This window comes from Salmo trutta, chromosome 31 (genome assembly GCF_901001165.1).
Source record: "Salmo trutta chromosome 31, fSalTru1.1, whole genome shotgun sequence".
In the NCBI taxonomy this organism is placed as follows: Eukaryota; Metazoa; Chordata; class Actinopteri; order Salmoniformes; family Salmonidae; genus Salmo; species Salmo trutta.
The window spans coordinates 36,219,552-36,235,290 of record NC_042987.1 but is presented as its reverse complement, the minus strand read 5'-3'; the positions used below and the strand labels follow the sequence as shown (position 1 = coordinate 36,235,290).

At 43.1% G+C, this 15,739-nt stretch overlaps 1 protein-coding gene across 4 annotated transcripts in view; it reads right to left on the bottom strand.

The window, feature by feature from the left end:
- LOC115170124 (collagen alpha-4(IV) chain) overlaps nucleotides 1–15,739 on the bottom strand; it is an 86,295-nt gene that overhangs the window by 17,001 nt on the left and 53,555 nt on the right. For all 4 annotated transcript variants that reach the window (XM_029726441.1, XM_029726442.1, XM_029726440.1 and 1 more), the window contains 8 exons: nucleotides 15,378–15,484; nucleotides 14,784–14,958; nucleotides 14,536–14,604; nucleotides 12,617–12,724; nucleotides 11,220–11,438; nucleotides 8,756–8,914; nucleotides 6,678–6,845; nucleotides 194–343 (listed from right to left, as the gene is read on the bottom strand). In XM_029726441.1, the coding sequence (XP_029582301.1) occupies nucleotides 194–343; nucleotides 6,678–6,845; nucleotides 8,756–8,914; nucleotides 11,220–11,438; nucleotides 12,617–12,724; nucleotides 14,536–14,604; nucleotides 14,784–14,958; nucleotides 15,378–15,484 (1,155 nt within the window). The remainder of the gene's footprint in view (nucleotides 1–193; nucleotides 344–6,677; nucleotides 6,846–8,755; nucleotides 8,915–11,219; nucleotides 11,439–12,616; nucleotides 12,725–14,535; nucleotides 14,605–14,783; nucleotides 14,959–15,377; nucleotides 15,485–15,739) is intronic.

The following is a 15,739-nucleotide window of genomic DNA, read 5'->3' as shown; positions in this document are numbered from 1 at the left end:
TATGTAGAAACAGTCTACGATGAGGGACAGCACACTGAAAACGTAATGTTGTATTAAGTGAAATCATGCACATAGTCATGAAGAGCGATAGGATACTGTAAACAATAGATAAACACAATACTGTGTATCTATTTTATTATATGGATGCTGCAAAAGTGCATACACTATAATGTACAGTATATTCACTTTGTACCTTTGGCTCCTTTGTACCCCTGGTCTCCATCCTGACCGTCACGTCCTGTAAAACCCCTCTCCCCTTGCCTCCCGCGGGATCCTGGGTTTCCAGGCCGACCCGGTGTACCAGGAACAGCCGATCCATCTCTACCAGGATATCCCCTGGGCCCTGGGAAAGATGACATCATTGGGAATAGCTGTCATAGGATAATAATAAAGATAGTCCATTGGCTGGGTCATGTTCATTAGGGCACCACATGAAAATGTTTTAAAACATTTTGCAATGGAAAAACAACAATTTGTGTTTCTTATTGGTGCCTAATGAACACGGTCCTGGTATATTTTGTACTCAAAATGGGATACCAGGGTTGTGGACGTCTATTTTGCAGGCTGTCTATTTTGAGGCAGGCGATACCCAAAACATGGCATCCATACGTATATATCCTTATCCCAATTCAAATGAAATCGTTGTGCGAACAGAGAATCACGTTGTAATCGGCCTGTGTGTAGCTGGTGTGGAGGAGTCAGGCGCAGGACAGCAGAAATGAGTAAGGAATGTAATTTACTCAAGGAATCAATAAATACAACACGATAAACTAACCCACAATAACGGACCGTATACATACAAACAATCACTCGCAAAAAACCATGGGGGAACAGAGGGTTAAATAATGAACACGTAATAGGGGAAGTGAAACCAGGTGTGTAAAACAACGACAAAACAAACGGAAAATGAAAAGTGGATTGGCGATGGCTAGAAGGCCGGTGACGTCGACCGCTGCCCGAACAAGGAGAGGGACCGACTTCGGCGGAAGTCGTGACACACGTTAAATGTCATAACACTACAGTGCATTCGGAAAGTATTCAGACCCCTTGACTTATTCCACATTTTGTTACGTTACAGCCTTATTCTAAAATGTATTAAATAAATACAAATCCTGAGCAATCTATACACAATACCCCATAATGACATCACAATACCCCAGAATGACGTCACACTACCCCATAATGAAAAAGCGAAAAAAGGTTGTTCGAAATTTGGGCAAATGTATTAAAATTAAAAAACAAATACCTTATTTACATAAGAATTCAGACCCTTTGCTATGAGACTCGAAGTTGAGCTCAGGTGCATCCTGTTTCCATTGATCATCTTTGAGATGTTTGTACAACTTCATTGGAGTCCACCTGCGGTAAATTCAATTGATGTGACATGATTTGGAAAGGCACACACGTGTATATAAGGTTCCACAGTTGAATGTGCATGTCAGAGCAAAAACCAAGCCATGAGGTCGAAGGAATTGTCAGTAGGGCTCCGAGACAGGATTGTGTCGAGGCACAGATCTGGGGAAGGGTACGAAAAACATTCTGCCGCATTGAAGGTCCCCAAGAACCAGTGGTGTAAAGTACTTAAGTAAACATACTTTAAAGTACTACTTAAGTATTTTGGGGGGGTATCTGTACTTTACTATTTATATTTTTGACAACTTTTACTTCACTACATTCTTAAAGAAAATAATGTACTTTTTACTCCATACATTTTCCCTGACACCCAAAAGTACTTGTTACATTTTGAATGCTTAGCAGGATAGGAAAATGGTCCAATTCACACACATCAAGAGAACATCGCCAGTCATCCCTACTGCCTCTGATCTAGTTGACTCACTAAACAGAGAACAACCTGGTCATCCCTACTTCCTTTGATCTAGTAGACTCACTAAACAAACATGCTTCATTTGTAAATGATGTCTGAGTGTTGGAGTGTGCACCTGGCTATCTGTAAATTTGGTTTGGTTTGCTTAATATTATGAAAGTGAAATGATTTATACTTATACTTTTGATACTTAAGTACATTTTAGCAATTACATTTATTTTTGATACTTAAGTATATTTTAAACCAAATACTTTTAGACTTTTACTCAAGTAGTATTTTACTTGGTGACTTTCACTTTTACTTGAGTCATTTAAGGTATCTTTTATTTTACTCAAGTATGAAAATAGGGTACTTTTTCCACCACTGCCAAGAACACATGGGCCATCATTCTTAAATGGAAGAAGTTTGGAACCACCAAGACTCTTCCTAGAGCTGGCCGTCCGGCCAAACTGAGCAATCGGGGGAGAAGGGCCTTGGTCAGGGAGGTGACCAAGAACCCGATGGTCACTCTGACAGAGCTCTGGAGTTCCTCTGTGGACATGGGAGAACCTTCCAGAAGGACAACCATCTCTGCAGCACTCCACCAATCAGGCCTTTATGGTAGAGTGGCCAGACGGAAGCCACTCTTCAGTAAAAGGTATATGATAGCCCGCTTGGAGTTTGCCAAAAGGCACCTAAAGACTCTCAGACCATGAGAAACATTATCTGGTCTGTTGAAACCAAGATTGAACTCTTTGGCCTGAATGCCAAGCGTCACATCTTGAGGACAACCCTACAGCGAAGCATGGTGGTGGCAGCATCATGCTTTGGGGATGTGTTTCAGCTGCAGTGACTGGGAGACTAGTCAGGATCGAGGGAAAGATGGGGCGAAGGTTCATCTTCCAATAGGACAACGACCCTAAGGACACTGCCAGGATAACGCAGGAATGGCTTCGGGACAAGTCTCTGAATGTCCTTGAGTGGCCCAGCCAGAGCCCGACCTGAAAATAGCTGTGCAGCAATGCTCTTCATCCAGCCTAACAGAGCTTGAGATGATCTGCAGAGAAGAATGGGAGAAATACAGATGTAGCATCATACCTAAGAAGAATCAAGGCTGTAATCACTGCCAAAGGTACTTCAACAAAGTACTGAGTAAAGGGTCTGAATACTACAGTCGTGGTCAAAAGTTGAGAATGACACAAATATTAATTTTCACAAAGTCTGCTGCCTCAGTTTGTATGATGGCAATTTGCATATACTCCAGAATGTTATGAAGAGTGATCAGATGAATTGCAATTAATAGCAAAGTCCCTATTTGCCATGCAAATGAACTGAATCCCCCAAAAGCATTTCCACTGCATTTCAGCCCTGCCACACAAGGACCAGCAGACATCATGTCAGTGATTCTCTTGTTAACACAGGTGTGAGTGTTGACGAGGACAAGGCTGGAGATCACTCTGTCATGCTGATTGAGATCGAATTACAGACTGGAAGCTTCAAAAGGAGGGTGGTGCTTGGAATCATTGTTCTTCCTCTGTCAATCATGGTTACCTGCAAGGAAACACGTGCCGTCATCATTGCTTTGCACAAAAAGGGCTTCACAGGCAAGGATATTGCTGCCAGTAAGATTGAACCTAAATCAACCATTTATCAGATCATCAAGAACTTCAAGGAGAGTGGTTCAATTGTTGTGAAGAAGGCTTCAGGGTACCCAAGAAAGTCCAGCAAGCGCCAGGACCGTCTCCTAATGTTGATTCAGCTGCGGGATCGGGGCACCACCAGTACAGAGCTTGCTCAGGAATGGCAGCAGGCAGGTGTGAGTGCATTTGCACACACAGTGAGGTGAAGACATTTGGAGGATGGCCTGGTGTCAAGAAGGTCAGCAAAGAAGCCACTTCTCTCCAGGAAAAACATCAGGGACAGACTGATATTCAGCAAAAGGTACAGGGATTGGACTGCTGAGGACTGGGGTAAAGTCATTTTCTCTGATGAATCCCCTTTCCGATTGGTTGGGGCATCCGGAAAAAATCTTGTCCGGAGAAGACAAGGTGAGCGCTACCATCAGTCCTATGTCATGCCAACAGTAAAGCATCATGAGACCATTCATGTGTGGGGTTGCTTCTCAGCCAAGGGAGTGGGCTCACTCACAATTTTGCCTAAGAACACAGCCATGAATAAAGAATGGTACCAACACCTCCTCCGAGATCAACTTCTCCCAACCACCCAGGAACAGTTTGGTGACCTACAATGCCTTTTCCAGCATGATGGAGCACCTTGCCATAAGGAAAAAGTGATAACTAAGTGTCTCGGGGAACAAAACATCGATATTTTGGGTCCATGGCCAGGGAACTCCCCAGACCTTAATCCCATTGGGACCTTGTGGTCAATCATCAAAGGCGGGTGGACAAACAAAACCCCACAAATTCTGACAAACTCCAAGCATTGATTATGCAAGAATGGGCTGCCATCAGTCAGGATGTGGCCGAGAAGTTAATTGACAGCATGCCAGGGCAGATTGCAGAGGTCTTGAAAAAGAAGGGTCAACACTGCAAATATTGACTCTTTGCATCATCTTCATGTAATTGTCAATAAAAGCCTTTGACACTTATGAAACGGTTGTAATTATACGTCAGTATTCCATAGTAACATCTGACAATATCTAAAGACACTGAAGCAGCAAACTTTGTGAACATTTATTTTTGCGTCATTCTCAAAACTTTTGGCCACGACTGTACAGTTGAAGTCGGAAGTTTACAAACACATTAGTCAAATACATTTTAACTCAGTTTTTCACAATTCCTGACATTTAATCCTAGTAAAAATTCCCTGTCTTAGGTCAGTTAGGATCACCACTTTATTTTAAGAATCTGAAATGTCAGAATAACAGTAGAGAGAATGGTTTATTTCAGCTTTAATTTCTTTCATCACATTCCCAGTGGGTCAGAAGTTTACATACTAATTTAGTGTATTTCGTAGCAATGCCTTAAAAATTGTTCAACTTGGGTCAAATGTTTCGGGTAGCCTTCCACAAGCTTCCCACATAAGTTAGGTGAATTTTGGCCCATTCCTCCTGACAGAGCTGGTGTAACTGAGTCAGGTTCGTAGGCCTCCTTGCTCCCACACGCTTTTTCAGTTCTGCCCACAAATTTTCTATAGGATGAGGTCAGGGCTTTGTGATGGCCACTCCAATACCTTGACTTTGTTGTCCTTAAACCATAACTTTGGAAGTATGCTTGGGGTCATTGTCCATTTGGAAGACCCATTTGCGACCAAGCTTTAACTTCCTGACTGATGTCTTGAGATGTTGCTTCAATATATCCACATCATTTTCCAACCTCATGATGCCATCTATTTTGTGAAGTGCACCAGTCCCTCCTGCAGCAAAGCACCCCCACAACATGATGCTGCCATCCCCGTGCTTCATGGTTGGGATGTTGTTCTTTGGCTTGCAAGCCTCCCCCTTTTTCCTTCAAACATAACGATGGTCAGTATGGCCAAACAGTTCTATTTTTGTTTCATCAGACCAGAGGACATTTCTCCAAAAAGAACGATCTTTGTCCCCATGTGCAGTTGCAAACCATAGTCTGGCTTTTTTATGGCGGTTTTGGAGCAGTGGCTTCTTTCTTGCTGAGCGGCCTTTCAGGTTATGTCGATATAAGACTTGTTTTACTATGGATATAGATACTTTTGTACCTGTTTCTTCCAGCATCTTCACAAGGTCCTTTGCTGTTGTTCTGGGATTGATTTGCACTTTTCGCACCAAAGTACATCTCTCTAGCGACAGAACACATCTCCTCCCTGAGCGGTATGACGGCTGCGTGTCTCCCATGGTGTTTATACTTGCGTACTATTGTTTGTACAGATGAACGTGGTACCTTCAGGCGTTTGGAAATTGCTCCCAAGGATCAACCAGACTTGTGGAGGTCTACAATTTTTTTCTGAGGTCTTGGCTGATTTCTTTTGATTTTCCCATGATGTCAAGCAAAGAGGCACTGAGTTTGAAGGTAGGCCTTGAAATACATCCACAGGTACACCTCCAATTGACTCAAATGATGTCAATTAGCCCACCAGAAGCTTATAAAGCCATGACATCCTTTTCTGGAATTTTCCAAGCTGTTTAAAGGCACAGTCAACTTAGTGTATGTAAACTTCTGACCCACTGGAATTGTGATACGGTGAATTATAAGTGAAATAATCTGTCTGTAAACAATTGTTGGAAAAATGACTTGTGTCATGCAGAAAGTAGATGTCCTAACTGACTTGCCAAAACTATAGTTTGTTAACAAGAAATGTGTGGAATGGTTGAAAAACAAGTTTTAAAGACTCCAACCTAAGTGTATGTAAACTTCCGACTTCAACTATATGTAAATGTAATATTTACATTTTTTTATTTTATAAATTAGCAACAAAAAAAAAACCATCTGTTTTTGCTTTGTCATTATGGGGTATTGTGTGTAGATTGATGAGGAAAAAAACGATTTAATCAATTTTAGAATAAGGCTGTAGCGTATCAAAATGTGGAAAAAGCCAGTGGGTCTGAATACTTTCCGAAGGCACTGTATTTTAGTCAACCGGGTGGATTTGCTTGTGTGTATGCTGAGACAAGCTGGAAACAAAAATAGCTTCTGTTTATTAAATATGTAATACAATAGTAAAAGTAACCAGCATATTATTCGACATTGCCTGTTGCTGTGGTATGTTCAGATGATAATAATAACAATCAACAGCAAAATTATAATTCATAGTGATAAAAAATGTAATAATAATATTGATAATAATATTTGATAATAATATTGATATTAATAATATTGATAATAATAATAATAATATTTGATAATAATATTGATGTTAATAATATTGGGACCTGGCTCACCTTTGGTCCCTGTTACACCAGGGAAGCCCGGGTCACCTGGTGACCCACTGAAACCCTTGGCACCAACGGGGCCCGGGGGACCTGGAGGCCCGGGGACCCCTGCTGGTCCCTTCACTCCACGTCCAGGAGGACCCATCGCACCCTTACGTCCTTTATCACCACGGAAACCTAACAAGACACATCACTAAATGACTGAAAGTAGTACATGTCTTTTTAACTAAGTGTGAGGTGGAGGACTGTTCAGAGCATATTATACAGTGGGAAGCTCTGTGCAGTGAGTATTTTATATTTATGTCCAGTGAGGGAAAAAACATATTTGATCCCCTGCTGATTTCGTACGTTTGCCCACTTACAAAGAAATGATCAGTCTATAATTTTAATGGTAGGTTTATTTGAACAGTGAGAGACAGAATAACAACAAAAAATCCAGAAAAACGCATGTCAAAAATGTTATAAATTAATTTGCATTTTAATGAGGGAAATAAGTATTTGACCCCCTCTCAATCAGAAAGATTTCTGGCTCCCAGGTGTCTTTTATACAGGTAACGTGCTGAGATTAGGAGCACACTCTTAAAGGGAGTGCTCCTAATCTCAGCTTGTTACCTGTATAAAAGACATCTGTCCACAGAAGCAATCAATCAATCAGATTCCAAACTCTCCACCATGGCCAAGACCAAAGAGCTCTCCAAGGATGTCAGGGACGAGATTGTAGACCTACACAAGGCTGGAATGGGCTACAAGACCATCGCCAAGCAGCTTGGTGAGAAGGTGACAACAGTTGGCGCGATTATTCGCAAATGGAAGAAACACAAAAGTACTCCATGCAAGATCTCACCTCGTGGAGTTGCAATTATCATGAGAACGGTGAGGAATCAGCCCAGAACTACACGGGAGGATCTTGTCAATGATCTCAAGGCAGCTGGGACCATAGTGACCAAGAAAACAATTGGTAACACACTACACCGTGAAGGACTGAAATCCTGCAGCGCCCGCAAGGTCCCCCTGCTCAAGAAAGCACATATACATGCCCGTCTGAAGTTTGCCAATGAACATCTGAATGATTCAGAGGACAACTGGGTGAAAGTGTTGTGGTCAGATGAGACCAAAATGGAGATCTTTGGCATCAACTCAACTCGCCGTGTTTGGAGGAGGAGGAATGCTGCCTACGACCCCGAGAACACCATCCCAACCGTCAAACATGGAGGTGGAAACATTATGCTTTGGGGGTGTTTTTCTGCTAAGGGGACAGGACAACTTCACCGCATCAAAGGGACGATGGACGGGGCCATGTACCATCAAATCTTGGGTGAGAACCTCCTTCCCTCAGCCAGGGCATTGAAAATGGGTCATGGATGGGTATTCCAGCATGACAATGACCCAAAACACACGGCCAAGGCAACAAAGGAGTGGCTCAAGAAGAAGCACATTAAGGTCCTGGAGTGGCCTAGCCAGTCCCCAGACCTTAATCCCATAGAAAATCTGTGGAGGGAGCTGAAGGTTCGAGTTGCTAAACGTCAGCCTTGAAACCTTAATGACTTGGAGAAGATCTGCAAAGAGGAGAGGGACAAAATCACTCCTGAGATGTGTGCAAACCTGGTGGCCAACTACAAGAAACGTCTGACCTCTGTGATTGCCAACAAGGGTTTTGCCACCAAGTACTAAGTCATGTTTTGCAGAGGGGTCAAATACTTATTTCCCTCATTAAAATGCAAATCAATTTATAACATTTTTGACATGCGTTTTTCTGGATTTTTTTGTTGTTATTCTGTCTCTCACTGTTCAAATAAACCTACCATTAAAATTATAGAATGATAATTTCCTTGTCAGTGGGAAAACGTACAAAATCAGCAGGGGATCAAATATTTTTTTCCCTCATTGTAGTGCTTATGAATACCTTATCGATGCCATATTAATCTTTTATAATTTATAGTTCCCTTAAAGTGTGACTGTTAAAATGACCATGGAAAGATGACATGCTCTGGGGATAGATTCCAAATATGGGCCCTGGTTTTAGCAGTGTGTCAACAGATCAAACATGAAAAGAACTGTACCATGTGGTAGCTATTTCAGATCCTCACCCGATGGGCCCCTGACTCCTGGTGGTCCTGAGGCTCCCGGTGGGCCAACAGCTCCTTTCTCTCTACATTCTATTGGCCCTGGGGGACCGCTCGGTCCTGGGTCCCCAGTGTCTCCTTTTGACCCCTTGTAACCCACACCTCCGCACGGGCCTAGTCCCCCTGTTATGAAATCACCATATGGTTAGAGATGCAATGAGCCCCATCTTAGAGTCACCAAGAACAATGAAAGATTGTAAAGCATTCAAAATACAGTACCAGTCAAAGGTTTGGACGCACCTACCCCTTCCGTAGTCTGGCTTTAAGGGTTTTATTTTCTACATTGTAGAATAATAGTGAAGACATCAAAACTATGAAATAACACATATGGAATCATGTAGTAACCAAAAAAAGGGATATTTGATATTTGAGATTCTTCAAAGTAGCCACCCTTTGCCTTGATGACAGCTTTGCACTCTTGACATTCTCTCAACTAGCTTCACGAGGTAGTCACCTGGAATGCATTTCAATTAACAGGGGTGCCTTGTTAAAAGTTAATTTGTGGAATGTCTTTCCTTCTTAATGCATTTGATCCAAATCAGTTGTGTTGTGACAAGGTAGGGGTGATATACAGAATATAGCCCTATTTGGTAAAAGACCAAGTCCATATTATGGCAAGAACAACTCAAATAAGCAAAGAGAAAGACAGTCCATCATTACTTTAAGACATGAAGGTCAGTCAATCCGGAACGTTTCAAGAACTTTGAACGTTTCTTCAAGTGCAGTCGCAAAAACCATCAAGCGCTATGATGAAACTGTCTCACATGAGGACCGCCACAGGTAAGGAAGACCCAGAGTTACCACTGCTGCAGAGGATAAGTTCATTAGAGTTACCAGCCTCAGAAATAGCAGCCCAAATAAATGCTTCACAGAGTTCAAGTAACAGACACATCTCAATATCAACTGTTCAGAGGAGACTGTGTGAATCAGGCCTTCATGGTCAAATTGCTGCTAAGAAACTACTACATTTACATTTACATTTAAGTCATTTAGCAGACGCTCTTATCCAGAGCGACTTACAAATTGGTGCATTCACCTATAATATCCAGTAGAACAAACACTTTACAATAGTGCATCTAAATCCTTTAAAGGGGGGGGTTAGAAGGATTACTTTATCCTATCCCAGGTATTCCTTAAAGAGGTGGGGTTTCAGGTGTCTCCGGAAGGTGGTGATTGACTCCGCTGTCCTGGCATCGTGAGGGAGATTGTTCCACCATTGGGGTGCCAGAGCGGCGAACAGTTTTGACTGGGCTGAGCGGGAACTGTGCTTCCTCAGAGGTAGGGACGCGAGCAGGCCAGAGGTGGATGAACGCAGGACATCAATAAGAAGAAGAGACTTTCTTGGGCCAAGAAACACAACCAATGGATATTGGTTGTGGAGGTCCTGGCCAAGCTGTCCCTCATACCATCATGGTCACCTAATCATCCCCAGCTTACAATTGGCTCATTCATCCCCATCCTCTCCTCTGTAACTATTCCCCAGGTCGTTGCTGTAAATGAGAACGTGTTCTCAGTCAACTTACCTGGTAAAATAATGGTAAAAAAAGTTTAGTTAGATGAGCCCAAATTTCAAATTTTTGGTTCCAACTGACGTGTCTTTATGAGACACAGAGTAGGTGAACAGATGATCTCCGCATGTGTGGTTCCCACTGTGAAGCATGGAGGAGGAGGTGTGATGGTGTTAGGGTGCTTTTCTGGTGACACTGTCAGTGATTTATTTAGAATTCAAGGCATCACAGCATTCTGCATCAATACGCCATCCCATCTGGTTTGCATTTAGTGGGACTATCATTTGTTTTTCAACAGGACAATGACCCAAAACACACCTCCAGCCTGTGTAAGGGCTATTTGACCAAGAAGGAGAGTTATGAAGTGCTGCATCAGATGACCTGGCCTCCACAATCACCCGACCTCAACAGCCAATTGAGATGGTTTGAGATGAGTTGGACCGCAGAGCAAAGGAAAAGCAGCCAACAAGTACTCAACATATGTGGGAGCTCCTTTAAGACTTGTGGAAAAGCATTCCAGGTGAAGCTAGTTGAGAGAATGCCAAGAGTGTGCAAGCCTGTCATCAAGGCAGAGGGTGGCTACTTTGAAGAATCTCAAATATAAAATATATTTTGATTTGTTTAATACTTTTTTGCTTAATACATGATTCCATATGTGTTATTTCATAGTTTTGATGTCTTCACTATTATTCTACAATGTAGAAAATAGTAAAAATAAAGAAAAACCCTGGAATGATGAGTAGGTGTGTCCAAATCTTTGACTGGGACTGTACATATACAGTAACAATGTCTGGTGGGCCAATGCAATGTTCTTCCAATTCCCACTGCTCTATAATGGTCTCTCTTTCACTGTGTTGACTACTAGATGTTATGACAGTGAAATATTGTGTGTGTGTGTATTAACAGTGAGTTAGATGCACCTGGAGGCCCAGGGATGCCTGGCAAACCAGGATCTCCCTTGGGTCCCAGTAACCCAGGTAGTCCAGGTGGACCAATGGGACCAGGTCCGGTGTTGAAGGTGTCTCCTGGAGGTCCCGGCCAGCCTGGAGAGCCTGGTGGTCCAGGGAGTCCTGGTGGTCCGTCCAGGTTGATTCCAGGTTGACCAGGGTCACCATTATCTCCAACACATCCTTGGTGTCCTGTTTGGGAAGAGGGATCCAGACATGAACCATCTAACTACTCACACTAACTACTCACACTAACTACAAACACTAACTCCCCAACCAGTCCCTTCAGTTATTCAGTTATAACCCGTCTTAATTTTAAGATGATATCTATTTACTGTGTAAATATTACAGGCCTGAGGAATGACCACGGTTAAGTTTTGTGTCTCTTTTCTGTATCGGCTGGAGTATCACTGCTGAGGTAGGAGTTTTACTGGAGTATCACTGCTGAGGTAGGAGTTTTACTGGAGTATCACTGCTGAGGTAGGAGTTTTACTGGAGTATCACTGCTGAGGTAGGAGTTTTACTGGAGTATCACTGCTGAGGTAGGAGTTTTACTGGAGTATCACTGCTGAGGTAGGAGTTTTACTGGAGTATCACTGCTGAGGTAGGAGTTTTACTGGAGTATCACTGCTGAGGAAGGAGTTTTACTGGAGTATCACTGCTGAGGAAGGAGTTTTACTGGAGTATCACTGCTGAGGTAGGAGTTTTACTGGAGTATCACTGCTGAGGAAGGAGTTTTACTGGAGTATCACTGCTGAGGAAGGAGTTTTACTGGAGTATCACTGCTGAGGTAGGAGTTTTACTGGAGTATCACTGCTGAGGAAGGAGTTTTACTGGAGTATCACTGCTGAGGAAGGAGTTTTACTGGAGTATCACTGCTGAGGTAGGAGTAGCACTGCTGAGGTAGGAGTAGCACTGCTGAGGTAGGAGTAGCACTGCTCTCTACTGGATGTATAGCGGAACCTAGCCAGGTCCAAAACATTTCATAAAGATAGAATGCAACGCTGGTTTGATTTTACTTGAGCCTTATCACTTGTCTGCCTAACAAATTAACCCACTGACCAAGAAACACACCGACCAACAAACACACCCAACCACCCATCCAACTAAACTCTGTCTATTAACCACATAAAAGCTCATTTACAAAATAAACCCAGAATGCATTCATTTGGAATGGATAACATCGCTGGGCCAATTGTGCGCCGCCCCATGGGTCTCCCGGTCACGGCAGCAGAGCCTGGACTCGAACCAGAATCTCTAGTGGCACAGCTAGCACTGCGATGCAGGGCCTTAGACCACTGCGCCACTCAGGAGGCCCCATGTACAAATGATTAACACTTGTGTGATAATCCCTTCCAAACAGTCATTACCTGATGGTCCAGTTCCTCCATCTGTCCCGTCATCTCCTCTCATGCCTTGAGGTCCAAGGGAACCTGTGGGACCTGGGAAACCAAGTGGTCCTGGTGGCCCAGGATTCCCTGGGGAGGGTCAATCAGAACAGGTTGATCAGTCAGTGGCAATCAATATATCCCCTATCAATCAATCTATCAACACTGTCAATCAATCTATCCCCTGTCAATCAATCTATCACCACTGGCAATACATCTATCACCTATGAATCATATTTCAGACTCCCAAAGCATGCTAAGAAAGTCTAAAAACACACACACAATCTTTAACAGTGTCAGTATGTACAGTTGAAGTTGGAAGTTTATATACACCTTAGCCAAATACATTTAAACTCAGTTTTTCACAATTCCTGACATTTAATCCTAGTAAAAATTCCCTGTTAGGATCAGTTTGGATCACCAGTTTATTTTAAGAATGTGAAATGTCAGAATAGTAGAGAGAATTATTTATTTCAGCTTTCATTTCTTTCATCACATTCCCAGTGGGTCAGAAGTTTACATACACTAAATTAGTATTTGCTAGCATTGCCTTTAATTGTTTAACTTGGGTCAAACGTTTCAGGTAGCCTTCCACAAGCTTCCCACAATAATTGGGTGAATTTTGGCCATTCCTCCTGACAGACCTGATGTTACTGAGTCAGGTTTGTAGGCCTCCTTGCTCGCACACGCTTTGTCAGTTCTGCCCACACATTTTCTATAGGATGAGGTCAGAGCTTTGTGATGGCCACTCCAATACCTTGACTTCTTCGTCCTTAAGCTATTTTGACACAAATTTGGAAGTATGCTTGGGGTCATTGTCCATTTTGAAGACCCATTTGCGACCAAGCTTTAACTTCCTGACTGATGTCTTGAGATGTTGCTTCAATAAATCCACATAATTTTCCTACCTTATGATGCCATCTATTTTGTGAAGTGCACCAGCCCCACCTGCAGCAAAGCACCCCCACAACATGATGCTGCCATCCCCATGCTTCACGGTTGGGATGGTGTTCTTCGGCTTGCAAGCCTCCCCCTTTTTCCTCCAAACATAACGATGGTCATTATGGCCAAGTAGCTCTATTTTTGTTTCATCAGACCAGAGGACATTTCTCCAAAAAGTACGATCTTTGTCCCCATGTGCAGTTGCAAACCATAATCTGTCTTTTTATGGTGGTTTTAGAGCAGTGGCTTCTTCCTTGTTGAGCAGCCTTTCAGGTTATGTCGATATAGGACTCGTTTTACTGTGGATATAGATACTATTGTACCGGTTTCCTCCAGCATCTTCACAAGGTCCTTTGCTGTTGTTCTGGGATTGATTTGCACTTTTCACACCAAAGTACGTTAATCTCTAGGAGACAGAACGAGTCTCCTTCCTGAGCAGTATGACGACTGCATGGTCCCATGGTGTTTATTCTTGCATACTCTTGTTTGTACAGATGAACGTGGTACCTTCAGGCGTTTGGAAATTGCTCCCAAGGATCAACTAGACTTGTGGAGGTCTACAATTTTTTTTCTGAGGTCTTGGCTGATTTCTTTTGATTTTCCCATGATGTCAAGCAAAGAGGCACTGGGTTTGAAGGTAGGCCTTGAAATACATCCACAGGTACACCTCCAATTGACTCAAATGATGTCAATTAGCATATCAGAAGCTTCTAAAGCCATAATTTTCTGGAATTTTCCAAGCTGTTTAAAGGCACAGTGAACTTAGTGTATGTAAACTTCTGACCCACTGGAATTGTGATACAGTGAACTAAAAGTGAAATAATCTGTCTGTAAACAATTTTAGAATAAGGCTGTAGCGTATCAAAATGTGGAAAAAGCCTGGGTCTGAATACTTTCCGGGTTTTAATGACTCCAACCTAAGTGTACGTCAACTTCCGACTTCAACTGTAGTTGCTCACCTGGGGGACCAAGTAGACCCTTTAAGCCAGGTAGGCCAGGGTTGTAAGGGCCACAGGGCAGAACCTCGCCTGGTGATAAAAAGAAAAAGGTTTCCCTTCAGTAAAACAGATTTGAGCTGAACTTGATTTGGCATGATTAATTAGATAGATTCCATTTTGTTCAGTAAATATTAAATGACAATGTTAACCTAAGACCATTACCACTGAGGTGATTTTCATTCAGGCGTTTCACTCTCTATCGGTCCTACCTCGAGGTCCAGGTTGTCCAGGGAGACCTGGGAGGCCCGCGTCCCCTGGGGGCCCTTGGTGGCCATGACGGCCTGGAGCACCAGGGCCTAGGGGGCCCGGTCTGCCTGGGGGGCCTACAGGACCATGGGGCCCTGGGTAGCCTTTGTCACCTACCGAGCCCCCGTAACCGTCACCCTGACGGATGGCAAGGCATGACATGAAGAGGGCGAAGTTGCCCCTACAAGCTGATCTAAGGTCAGTTTTGTTTCCCCACTAATGATTCAGGTTGGGACTTGGAGAGGGCAAGCTGATCCTAGATCTGTACTTAGTGTAAGCCCGGAGCAGAAATCGTACACAGACAACACAGACAGACTGCAGATGCACTAAACCGCTGGGAACACACTGGTTGAATCAACGTTGTTTCTACGTCATTTCAATGAAATTACATTGAACCAACGCGGAATAGACGTTGAATTGACGTCTGTGCCCAGTGGGAATTGACTGTTACCCCAATATTATAGTGTAGAAATGTAGGAAATTATCGTAATGTCCCCCCACATTTCAAATCAAAATGACCCTGGGAGAAATAATGTTCCTCTGACAGACTAACCCACCGGGGGTCCGGGGTCTCCCACAGTGCCAGGGAAGCCATCGGATCCTGGCCGACCAGTGGCCCCAAACGGTCCGTTGGGGCCATTGAAGCCAGGGTCACCCTTCGCACCTGTCAATTAAAATGTCCAAAACAACAAGTTATGTCAATGTATTACACCAAAATGCTAAAGGCAATGTTATGAAGAGGGTTGAGGGGTCATTTAAAGTGCATTTTACATTTCTTGTAATTTGACAAACGTGCATGGGTTAAAATATACAGCACTGACATATGTTTTCCTCTGTGGCTCAGTTGGAAAAGGTACAGGTTCAATTCCCAAAGGGATCACATACACATACTAAATAACTCACTGTCCTGTCAGTGGTA